At 39.6% G+C, this 13,003-nt stretch overlaps 1 protein-coding gene across 2 annotated transcripts in view; it reads left to right on the top strand.

The window, feature by feature from the left end:
• jmjd1cb (jumonji domain containing 1Cb) overlaps nt 1-13,003 on the top strand; it is a 262,438-nt gene that overhangs the window by 213,943 nt on the left and 35,492 nt on the right. For both annotated transcript variants that reach the window (XM_068002613.1, XM_068002614.1), the window contains 4 exons: nt 1,210-1,387; nt 1,486-3,050; nt 5,178-5,350; nt 6,001-8,186. In XM_068002613.1, coding sequence (XP_067858714.1) covers nt 1,210-1,387; nt 1,486-3,050; nt 5,178-5,350; nt 6,001-8,186 — 4,102 coding nt within the window. The remainder of the gene's footprint in view (nt 1-1,209; nt 1,388-1,485; nt 3,051-5,177; nt 5,351-6,000; nt 8,187-13,003) is intronic.

Below are 13,003 nucleotides of genomic sequence, written 5' to 3'. Positions count from 1 at the left end.
TTTCATCCTTCCACAATTTACTGTAATCTTTGTTGTTTGTCTCCACCTGTTCATTAAGTTGTTACTTTCCTGTTGCATTGTAGTTCCCTACCGGTACAATAGTTTCTCGTTCAGGCATTTTGTTACAAATACTTCTAGCATACACAAATATGCAACATTATGAAGATTTACTGCTTCTGGTCTTTGGTGCCTATCGCTGAAAGCTGGATCCAGTATTTCTCTGGGTTATTAAGCTCCTGCTCATCTAACACCAGCTCTTTTATCAGTTTTCTTTCGGATCTAGTTACTGCCCTACCTTCCAACACCCCTCCCCGATCTAGTTTGTGGTTTTTGATGATCTGAGCTCCTCGCTAGTCTTGTCCTCGCTCTGATAAGGTGCAGCCTGTCTTTCCTAAACCAATCCCTTTTATCCTGGAAAAATCATCCCAGTTATTAATTGTTAAACCGATTTGTCAGCTATTTGCTTATATCATCTATTTTCCCTAATCAACTCGTCATTATCAAACATTGGAGGTATGACTAAGAACATTACTTTATATCCCCTATCATTAAGTTTTGAGGTGGTCTTGCATATGTTTTGTGAGTTCCTCTATATGGTTTTTCTCCATGGTAACCCCTACTTGGATTATCACCGCTGGCTGTCTGCTTGTTTGCATGAGTCATCCTTCTGACTTTTTCCTCCTCCTGCATGCTCTAGCTCCAGGTAAACAATTCACCATCCTGATAGTTTTGTCTTTGCATATTACCTAGCAACGAATCCACTATGAATGCTACCTCCTTATGTCTCTGTCTGTTTCCTTGACTCGCCTCTTTTCTCTGGCTCATTGCCAACCTCTCTCTATAATATCTGAAATTGCAGTCAGGGACAGAGCATGATATCTGTTCTTCACAGTAACCGCCTGAGTAATCTTTCTGGCGGCCTTTCCTCTCTTGAATCCAGTGTACCTATTCATATAATTCAAATTCTTGGACATCTGGCATCACACCTGTAAATCGTTGACTATATTTGGCTGGAATATGATGAAATAAAATGCACACCGAGGAAGTGTTCCTGTTGGTTACCAATCACATTTTTTCCACTAAAATATTAAGCACATACTAATTTTAGATGTAATGAAGATTATTGAAATCTTATTTAAAAAAGAAAACCTATTGCAACAAACTTTGTAAATGTAAATGATGTAAATAGTGTTATTTGATCATGTCCAGGGTCATTATACACGTGCACAAGCAAATAGTCCACGACCAACGATGAATTCACAGACTGCATCAGGAAAGCAGAGTCAGCAGCAGCAACGGATCATCCGTTCAAACAAAAGGAAAGAATCTGATAGCAGTGTACCAGAGGAAGATAAGATAAAAGAATGTGAGAATCCTGTAAAAGAAGGTAAAAATCACATCATATTTTATTTTTATGGTTTCTTTTCACTGAGTATGTGCAAGATAAAGCATCTGGGAATAATATAACCCATATTTTTCATACAGACTCTTCGAAGAACAAAACTAAGCAGTCTGCTAATAAAAGGAGAAAGCCAGAAGAGGATGAAAAGCAAGTGACTTTAGAAAGACTGAAAGCAGATAATAACTTCAATACTGAGAGCAGTGATTCTGAAAATTCTATTAATAAAGTTATCTTCTATTCTTCCTCTGAGCAAAGTTCAGAAACGGAACTGAAAAACAAGATCACATCAGATGACAGTAAAGATGAAGGAAAGTCCCAGAACAATGCAGGGACAGGGGAACAGATGGTAATTGATAACTCATCTCCCTGTAATGAGATGCAGGAGGTTAAGAAGGACAATGAAACACAGAGGCCTGAACCAGTTGACAAGAAAATTGACCTCAAAAAGACAGAGATTGGTCAATCACAGAGTATAAAATCACAAGAAGTGACGAGAGGGTGCATTGTAGAAATAAAAACCACTAGTAAATCTGTATCTGAGGAAACTTCTCCAGATATCATGCTAAAACCATCTGTAAATAAATCTATATCTGATATCAGTAACGGAATTTTATCAGACAATCTGCTTCATAAAGCTGCCAACATCAGTTCTCACAGTCTTGCATCTCAGAAACTGAAAATTAACTTTATTAATCCAATGCATTCGGTTATAAACAAGCGCACGTCAGATATTCGGAAATCAGAGGCAGATCTGCATCTGAACAACAAAATTAGCAGTAAAGTCAAATCTCAAGTTAACACATTCTCAACTGTTAATGAAACCCATAATAGATCGGAAAAGGAAAAAACATCTAATGTCTCTGGACTGCAATCCATTGCTTCTGTTCATGCTACCGACGAAATCAATAAGCCAAATAAAGCAAACCCTGATACACTGAAGCCTAAAATCTCTTATCCATGCAGCCCAGCTGCTTCAGTCTCCAGGCCAACTTCAAGAAGTAAAAATGAATCGTCAAGATCCAGCTTCCAACCTGTGGGTACAAGGACAGTTGTGGAAACTACAAAAAGCCCTTTAATTGTCGATAAGAACGAGCATTTTACAGTTTACAGGGATCCAGCCTTGGTCGGGCCTGACACAGGGGCTAAATCTTTGTCTCCATATTTGCACCCGCATCTTCATCCCCTTCATACCTCATCACATTCAACTTGCTTGACCACAAATAGTTCTCATCCAGCTCTAAGAGCAGCATCACATCATCTTTCTGGTTCACCGCGGACTTCTGCTGCCACTAATAATGCTCATGCTCTCAGCAGTGTCCCACCCCAATCTGTTCATTCTTCCCACCTTCTTCCTGCAGTGTTACCGGGAGTTCCATCAGCATCTTTGGTGTGTGGGCATTTAGATTCAGTGCATGCAAGAAATTTAAACCCCTTAACACTGGCACACCATCAGCAGCAGTTTTTACAGCAACAGTCGCCTCAGCTGCTTGGCCAGACCCATCCGTCTGCTCCTTATAACCAGCTTGGACTCTATCCTATTATCTGGCAGTATCCAAATGGCACTCATCTGTCTTCAGGTCTGAGCATGACCTCATCTAAGTGGGTCCATCCTGACAACCCTGTGAGTGCTGAAGCTTCTTTGAGGAGGGTATGTTCCTTTGTCATGTTTTGTGCAGTGCAAATGTGAGAATTTGTGAGTAGTTCGTAGTCACATTTTAACTGTTATAGAATAGTATTCAACGTTGGTGGCTATAATCTATTGTACATAATTATATTTTTAAGCTGCTCGACTAAATGATATTTTAAAGGTAGTCTGTTATTGAGATGAATAGTACCAACTGGAAAAAGTAGATTTTTTTTAAAAAAGTATTTAAATTAATTCTGATTGCGAGGTACTGCAATAGAAAGGTTGCCAATTTTAAAACAATTATTTTTTATTTTTGAGCTGTTACTATTTCATGCTTGAGTGGCTCAATTTTTGGGGTAAACAGGTGGGATCGAATCAATTTCTTTCAAAAGTAAATCAATGCATAATTGGGACAAATGATTATTGATTTGCATTTTGGGAAAATTAAGCACTTTTTTAATCAGGTGGTGCAGCAAGCATATTAAAGTCCCAAAGCGCCTAGAGTGGGCCATAATTTTGATATTGGCACTCTTGTCAAGTTCCTGACCTTAGTTGCAGCTCCTTGAGGACTAGAGAAAATCAGAGAGAGCGCTCTGCAACTCCTGGTGGCCAGCTCAGAACAACAGTGACAAAAACAGGAAATGTTGGAAATACTCAGCAGGTCAGGCAGCATCTGTGGAGAGAAAATCAGAGTTAACGTTTCAGGTAGATGACCTTTCGTCAGAACTGGAAGAAGTTAGAGATTTAACAGTTTTTAAGCAAGTACAGAGCCAGGAAAAGCGGGGTGAGGGAAGGAAAGAACAAAAGGGAAGGTCTATGAAAGGGTGGAGGGCGGGAGTAACTAAATGACAGAAAGAATGATGGTGGAAGGCAAAAGGTGGTGGTTGTGGGACAAGTAAAGAAACAAAAGATGTGTCTGGAGGAGCTGTCAATGGCAACAGCAGAACCGTTACCAGCACCTGTTGTCTGGAAAAAACTGGGAGCAGTGGTTATGATCTGAAATCAATGTTGAGTCCGGAAGGTTGTAAAGTGCCTACTCGAAAGATGAGGTGTTGATCCTCGAGCTTCCGTTGAGCTTCATTGGAACAGTGTAGGAGGCCGAGATCAGAGAATCCTCTGGTCCCATTACCACCCCACTTTGCCTTGCACCATCATCCTTTTTGCCATTTAATCACTTCTGCTCCTCCATCCTATCATAGACCTTCCCTTTTATTCTTTCCTCCCCTATCTGCACCCCCCCCCCCCAACTCCTTCACCCTTTCCCTGGCTCTGTACTTGCTTAAAAACTGTTATCTTTAACTTCTTCCAGTTCTGACGAAAGGTCGTCGACCTGAAACATTAATTCCGTTTCTTCCACAGACACTGTCTAACCTGCTGAGTATTTCCAGCATTTTCTGTTTTTATTTCATATTTCCAGCATCCGTAGTATTTTGCTGCAGAACAACAGAGACCTAGGAGCAGGATATCTGCCCACCTTTGTGGCCAGAGGCAGTGGGGATCATAAGGGAGGGAAAATAATTTTGACAGGAAATACCCTTAAGACTTTGGCTTGTTTTGTTAATTTTAACATGCATTAAAAAATGAGGATCAGTGTGCCTTTAATGGGGGGCACTCTGGAAGGACTACTTGTTCTTTTTGTGTCCTTTTTCGTATGTTCTTATGTAACATTTAAGTTCAGGAAAATCTTTGCTGCTTGCTGTCAGAGAATTGACATTTGATAAGAGAGAATATTGATATTTTCTTTCTAATTACATTACTGGCTTTGGCAGAAATTAAAGGTGTCTAACAGATTCAGTATAATTCAGCAAATCATTGTACAGTTAACTTGTGACAATGGAAGACAATGTTAAACACCATGCTTAAAGAAATGAAGTAAACATAAATTTAATGCTGAGAAAACAGCTTGGGTAAGACCATTAATAACTGGGTAACTATAAATGGAATTGCTTTTAAGAGGATAAATATTTTATTGAACATTACTTATGTATTACTTCAATTTTTAATATGTTTTTAGCTGTCACTGTTGCTCTAATTGCGCGAAAAGCAAATTACATTTGCACGTGAGCAAATAGTTGCATTCAGTAGGTATGTAGTCAACTTCAGAGAGCATAACATTTATTGGTATAAACATCTGTGTTTTTGTAACAGAATGCGTCCAGTCCTTGGTTACCGCAGCACACTACTATGACCTCAGCTGACGGTCTGGGGTTACTAAGCCACATTCCTGTGCGCCCTGCCAGTGCTGAACCGCATCGACCCCTGAAATTGGCCTCACATTCTAGTCCACCTTTGTCAAAGGCAACTTTAGATCATCAAAAAGAGTAAGCATTCCTTTCTGTGACATTATTAAAACATTTTGTTAGTGGTGCTAAAGAGGACACAATAGGGTAGAATAATATCTCGCAGAATATCAGTTTCAATGGATTCTTAAGAACGATTGTTCCTAAAACAAAACCCAGATTATCTGGTCATTATCACATTGCTGTTTGTGGGACCTGGCTGTGCACAAATTGGCTGCTGCGTTTCCTACATTACAACAGTGACTAAACTTCAAAAGTACTTCATTGGCTGCAAAGCACTTTGGGACATCCTGAGGTTGTGAAAGGTGCTATATAAATGCAAGTCTTTCTAATTACAAATCTTATAGCAAATGCTTTGTTTGAAAAGTGTAGAAATACAAGCTCTGTATGCAGTGTGGTGGAAAAAAAAGTTGTTTTCACAAGGACTCATTCACAATTGAATTTTAATATTGGCGCATTAGAAAAAAGTAGTAAGTGTATGAGTTGGTGTTATGGAAGTGAAAATATTTAAAATATTTGTGCTTTTTCAATATTCTACTCACAGATGTTTGAAGGAAAATGTTGCAGCAATTGGAATATGATTTGTTGTCTCCATGATATATGAAAATTCTTTCATGGAAATCAAGTCATGTTTAATTTTAAAATAATCTGTTCTTTTGTTTTTTGAATAGAGAAATTGACAAGAAAACTTTAATTGATTCGTTACGTTCTGTTACTCCTGCTCAAATGAAGCTTGAATTTGATCATGAAAGACATTCATATGGACTGGAAAGTCAGTTGCCTCGAGGGTTTATGAGCACTGTCTTTTGTCAGGGCAAGCAGAAAAGATCACCCCAGGAACAAAGTGACAGTCACAATAAATACAAAGAAGAGAGCCGTAGGATTTTGCAAGAGAGCATTGAGGTTGCTCGTTTTGCTTCCGCAATCAAGACAAATGAAGTTGTGAAAGATGCCTATTCTAGGATACCATCTTTGCCTACTGATAGCCCAAAACCGCAGAGTATAAAACAAGATAGAGAAACTGAGCATTGTGCAATAGAACTTTATACATCAAAGAATTCAGTACCTCATTCTATGCCCCAGAGCAACTATTTTACTACTTTATCAAACAGTGTTGTAAATGAGCCACCTAGATTGTATCTGTCTAAAGATACAGGACACCCTTATGCTGAGAAAATGAATCCTTCAACACCTCCTCTCCTTTCATATAACAAGACTCTTTCCAAGCCTCCTCCACTTATTAAGCACCATCCTGAGGGTGAGGGGTTAGTTGGAAAAATTACAGAACAGTTTACCCACCAAGTGACTTCTCAGGCTACGAACTCAAGTAATATTGATCACAGGAGAACCAGGGAACAGTTATCATCTTCGCCATCAAACCCTGTGAGAGGTATGCCATCTTTGCATAGGGCTCCAGTTTACCAGCCTCCATCTCATCACATTGCAGAGCGAAAAGAAGGTAACTATCGCAATCTATCCCCACCGACCTTAACTCCAATACAGCCTGTAAATGCTGCTAAGCTTTCTGAACTGCAGAAACCTCCAACTTTACTGCCAGAGCCAAGTGCTGATGTGAAAACTTACATGAATAATCCTGCAGTAGTCTCACTTGACATATGGAAAACTGGTGCAGGAAGTCATGGTAAGCCAGTATGCCATTTGGAGAACAACAAAGTATTACAAGTTGCCCCAGCATCTGTTATTGTAAGACCACTTTCCACTGCTAAGCAAGAAAATAAAGTAGAAATTCAGTCCAACTCTAAGGACTCTGGAAGAGAAAGGTCGTTAATGCAATCAAATCCAATAGATTACCTCAAAGCATCAAAAGTCAAAGAAGTGTGGAGAATCATTTTGCCTAACCTGAACTTGGACACTACAGGTGCAGAGCAAGAAAAAAGCTTTAAAACTTTCCAGCCAGGCAACAGTTCACAATCTCTGGCTGCTACGAACTCTTTATGCAGTCGCAGAACTGACCTTTCAGCTCCTGCAGCCCCAGCAACTAACATCTTAAGTGGCAATGAAACAAGCATAACCTATTCTTCTTACACCAAAGTCACTAACAGTGTAGCAGGACATGTTATTCCCAAAACTTCAGCTAAATTTGGAACACACATACAGGAATGCAAGATTAAGACCACATCCGCTGCAGTTTTCTCAACAGCTGGTGCCAGAACAGGAAGCACTACACAGAATAACACAGGAGTCTCAAACACAACTGATTACTACCAGCTGAAGAAGCACAAGGCAGCACTAGCTATGGCTCATTCTGGAAGCACTACTGCTAATAACAACGAGTCTGCAAGCCTCAAAAGTGAAAAAAGTTCAGCATCCCTCTCTCCTCATAATACTGGAACAATAGATACATCACTTAAAGCAAATTCTCTCACCAATGGCCAAACTACTCAGTCCAGCCAACCTAGCTATCACACAAAACTTAAAAAAGCCTGGTTAACTAGACATTCTGAAGAAGACAAAAACACAAGTAAAATTGAAAATACTGAGACTACAGAGAAAGATGCAAAGAAGCTAATTACAGTTAATCCATTAGCTTCCACATCGAATGATGCAGACAAAACTGGTCAATCTGAGGAAGAGAAAACTGAGCAAGAGGAAAGAAAAATGAGAAGAGGAACAAAAAGAATTTATGAATCCGGATCTGAAAGTGATGCTTCAGATGAAAGTGAAAATAAATCTGAGCACAGGGTTAAACGTCAACCTAAGCCAACCTACAAAAAGAGGCAAAATGACTTGCAAAAGCGAAAGGGGGAGGAGAGGGAGGAGGAGGAAGTAAAACCTAATGGTACTTTGTACAGAAATACAAAAGAAAAGGAGAAGAGTAAAATTAAACTTCAGAGCGGTAAGTACAGTGGATTTCAATTAAAATGTGTAATTTATTCTGTTTGTTGATATTTATCTGTAGATTCAAAATATTAGGTGAAATATATGGGAGCATATAACTTTGACCATTTTCACTTAAAATAAAGTTCAAATGCGTAACATTGGACAGATGTTCTCTTTTTTTAAAAGACTAAATGGGTACAACGGTAGGTTTACTGTGATCATAAAAATGGACTGAAATGTGTATTCTTATAATTGGTTATTCCAGTCCAATGTTGACACAGTCTTATAATATTGTAGTATATTCATACAACCATGCATTTGAGTGATGTGTTAGTCTTTTTAGTTTTTTTAAAATTTGTTTTTGGGATGTGGGTGATACTGACAAGGCAGTATTTATCACCCATCCTTATTTGCCCTGAGGATGTTAGGAGTCAACCATATAGTGTGGGACTGGGGTGTCATGTAGACCAGACCAGATAGAAGTGGCGGGTCCCTTGCTGAAGGACATTAGTAAACCAGCTGTATTTTTATGACAGTCCACTGTCAGCCCACAAATTACCAAATTTATCAAATTCAGTTTCACAACTTGCCACGTTGGGATTTGGATTCACGACCTCTGAGTTGCTGGTCCAGTACTATGACCACAAGGTTACCGTACCCTCTATAGTGTGAACAAATGTTCTAAAGTAAAAGGTACAGTATGATTATGTTTTTTTAAAAAAGAATCTGATCATTAGTTTAGAGTCAGATGAAGGGAAAATAACTAAATGAGATGGATCTGAGGTCATCAGCTTTGTATTCAGTACCTTATCACTTCAGTTACAGTTTTCTCCCCTCCTGAAGACACTGACTTCTTGCTGGGTTATAGTTCCACATACGCCTGTTGCCTTTTAGTACCTTAACTAAGTGGCCATTATTTATGTCTGAGCCTCTGCAGTAATTGTTGGCAGGCTAATCCATTGGGTTGCATTACAGAACCTGTCTTTAGCTGGTGTCCGCACACATGCATTTCCAGTAGAAGTTACTAAATAGCAATCAGGAGTGGGAACCCTGTCCAGAGATACTGAAGTTAATGGTAGCATCTGAGATCCACTAACTCCGTGAGATCCTGGAATCAATCTGGGACCTGCCTTTCTGTTTTTACGAGTTACATAATGCAAAGAATAGAGGTGAATATTTTAAGTAAGAACTCTAACCACATAGTAATTAATTAATTGAAGTGTAATTCCCCTTGATGTCTGATGGCTGCTACTGGTTTCATTATCTACAGGTCACAGTGAAAATAAATGATACCCAAACATAACTGTCAGTTAACAGGCGATTACTGGGAGCAGACACTAAATAATAGAACAATTGAAGATGGGAATTGTCAGGGGGATCCTGCAAAATTGCTGTTATACTGTCACTAGATGGCATAGTCCCAAAAAGAGATGGAACAGATTGTGGGCACTGGTTCCTTGACAGTTTTCAGGCCAAACAAACAAGGCTTTCTGATGCAGAATGTCTGAATAATTCTGCTAGATCAGAGATTAGTTAGCTGTAATGTTTTGTAAGTAAGATGACCATAGAATAAAGTCTGACATGTGCTGTTTGACTGCAAAATCAGTAAAAAGGCCCTAATTTAGGAAGCTAAGAAAAAACATAGAAACCTAGTCTCTGACTGTCGCTATCCCCCTCATCAATTTCTAGTAACTGCCTAGTAAATGAATGTATTTAGATTTGGGATTGGTTTACTGTAATTATATCACTACTGAACTATGATTTTTTTTTTGCAGTGATCAGATTTTTTTGTGGGGCTAAATATTTATAAAGATTGCAGTGAGCCAGTAGTTTAAATGAAAAGATTTTTTTTTATTCGTTCATGGATGTGGGTGTCGCTGGCAAGGCCAGCATTTATTGCCCTTGAGAAGGTGGTGGTGAGCCACCTTCTGGGTGATTTTCTGGGTAGAACTGATGTGAATTCTTCCTGTGCTTTACAATTCCTATGCTCAGTTTTTTCTTCTTCAGGAATATTGTTTTGTGCACTTTCTTGCAAGCTGGAGGAAGAAGGTTTTTTTTTTAGTTTTGCCTCTAAACACTTGTGCATATTCCTTTCTTGCTGAGAGAACATTTTGAAAATTCACCACCCAGGGCTGTACCAGTATTGCTTTACAGATGACTGCTAAGAAATCCAAGAGAGTAGACCAGGGTGATGGGCCCTTGTGATTTTTCCCTCCTCCCCAATGGATTAGTACCTCAGCCAATGCTCTGTGCTTCTCCAAGGTGATATTGGGAAATTTGGGCAAAAGACCATGTTCTCCAGCTACAATGCATTGCCCCGCAATGACATTCTTAGAGAAAACCATAACATTTGTTTTTAGCTTGTGGGTTAGAGATTTGTTTTAATATTTCTACCTTGTTTCAAGTTTTCCCATACTTTTGATTAATAACTATCTTGGTGTGAAAATATGCTTCAGTCCTCAAAACAATTTCACTTGCAAATTGTATCAAGATTCTCAGCGAAGTTCAAGCATTTGCTTGAAGCCACCAGATTCTGCATAGTTGATGCCGATGTTTTTTTAACAATAAAAACATAAATCGGATCATAACTCTTCCTCTTTTCATTTGTACTTGTATTCATGTTGGCCAAGAATCAATAGGAGGATGTGACCTTGGTTTTGGCAAATTAGATGAAGCGTTCTTCATATGACTCTAGGTTTGCTTTTTTCATCATTGCCATCTGCAATAGCAGTCCACAGTGGTTCTGATGATTTAATGGTGATACTGAGCCCAGGTTCAATCCCTGGTCTGTGATAAGTTTGCTGATTTCAGAAGGGTGTTACAGTTGGTTGCATCAGGTCTTAAGTAGAAAGGAAACAAAATCAGCCATGGTTCCCACTCTTAACTACTGTCAAGTCACTCCTGCTGGAGGGTGCACTTGTTTGCTTTGGGCTTTGGATGATGACATGACCAGACTCTACTGTGGTAGCCCACCACTCAGTCAAATGCCCTGCCAGCACTTATTGTCTAGGCTCACATATGAATCATAGCTACTTGGGCAAGGTGCTGGGGAGTGCCTGTGGTTGTAGAACCACACTCCAGCATAAATCAATGCCTTCAGCCAAAGGGAGAAAAACTGGGGAAGATAAAATGTAGCAGTGCACTGCAGCGTGCTTTGATTGAAGCAACTCAGTGTACTCCACCTCAGGCACTGGTTGTTACCAACTCCTGGTTTTAAAATTTGTTTTGAATACCATATATCCTTCCCACTAAACGACTTGCACAATACCGGTTTATACAGTTTTGTGTTATTGCTTTATGTTTGGAAGTGTGAAACGTGCTTGAAAGGCAGCACATGGGGTCGTTGCAACTTCACTGGAAGAATACTGGAGCTCAATTCCTCCTAGCAAAGAGAAACCTTGGAGTCTAGCTTAGTCCAGAAGGCCTTCTTCTCCCAAGGAGATAGAAAATATTTTCTGGAATATGTTTTGTAAAGATGTAGCAATAAAGTTATAAAGCAGTTCAATTTGTATGCCAGGGACAATGTGTTGTGATCCTCTCTGTCCTCCACAATCTCCTCCAACATTAGTCACAAACAGGGGCAAACTTTGGGTTCAACAGCAATCCAGCACTTTTGGACATTGGTTCCATTTGAACAACCACAGTGTGCAAGTTGCTCAGCCAATATCTTTGTGTCTCACTGGTGCCTACTTGAGCTGTCCTAAAGCGGTTGTTCAGCTCTGCATCAGGTATTGATCCAGGTTGACTCTAACACAGAGCATCAAAAAGAAGTAGCTCAGAGTTCTGAGTGAACCCACTGACAATAGCATTTTTTTTGCAGAATTAAACAGTAACATGTCCGTCACTAAGCCTCCAATTAGGAACCTCCTTTAAGACTCCTTTAGCACTGTGTCCCCAACCATTGAAAGCTTTATCCCAGTGTATGGTAAATTTCTTAAGACATCCCTCTTGTCTCCACCCCTCCACCACCACCACCACCCCAAGATGCACTGACCCAGATAGCATCATCCAAGGATCTTCACCTCGGTACCAGTACATAAACTGATGGATTGCTTTGGTATTGCCCGAAGTAAGAGATGTTCCAGCTTCAGAAAACTTGCCCAACACTAGTGGCTACTGTACAGAAAGACATGTCAATTTTGCTTGAGCTAGCAGAGGAGGAAGAATTGTCTTGGTTATCAGCTGCTTGGTTTGATATTTTGCTGACTCACTTCATATCTCATTTAATGTGTGTAGTACAAGGATTGCTCGTGTGTTGGAGATCAATTGTACAACACATCCTTGAGCAAGCAAGGATGCCATTGTTGACCAAGTGACATTTTCAGTCAGTTTTTTATGGGATTCCAATTATCACCTCCCCTGTGGACTCGAGCATAATTTGGAAATAATCATCCAGGCTGGATAGGCTTTTACTGTGTTCTCCAGGCTTCTGAAGGGTTTCTACTCACACATCTGTCTGTTATCTTCAAAGTGCAGATAAAATATGCAATGTTCCCTATTCAAGGGAGGGCGCTAATGTTTCCAGAAAAAAACTCAATCAATTGGAAAAGAGACTTTACTCAAGGCAGCTCTACAAAGGTGCATAGGGTATTGTTATCCACACTAGCTGAAGCTACTACTCAAGTTCCTCTTATCATCCGATCACTCTTACAAAGTGTAAGAAAGGGAAATTATTTCAACGCTGGTCAAAAGAAATGGGAGCCTGATTTTTCAGTTGAATGGTTTTCGGAGGATAAGTTGATTTGCAGGATAAGAACAAGTACGTACCATGTACCTATCTTTCTGTTTTTAAAAAAGAAATTGTGTGAACATTTTAGCATGCTGTAGTCTTCA

This window comes from Heptranchias perlo, chromosome 21 (genome assembly GCF_035084215.1).
Source record: "Heptranchias perlo isolate sHepPer1 chromosome 21, sHepPer1.hap1, whole genome shotgun sequence".
NCBI classification, from domain to species: domain Eukaryota; kingdom Metazoa; phylum Chordata; class Chondrichthyes; order Hexanchiformes; family Hexanchidae; genus Heptranchias; species Heptranchias perlo.
Note: the sequence above shows the minus strand (reverse complement) of the source record. Positions and strands in the feature narration are given on the sequence as shown.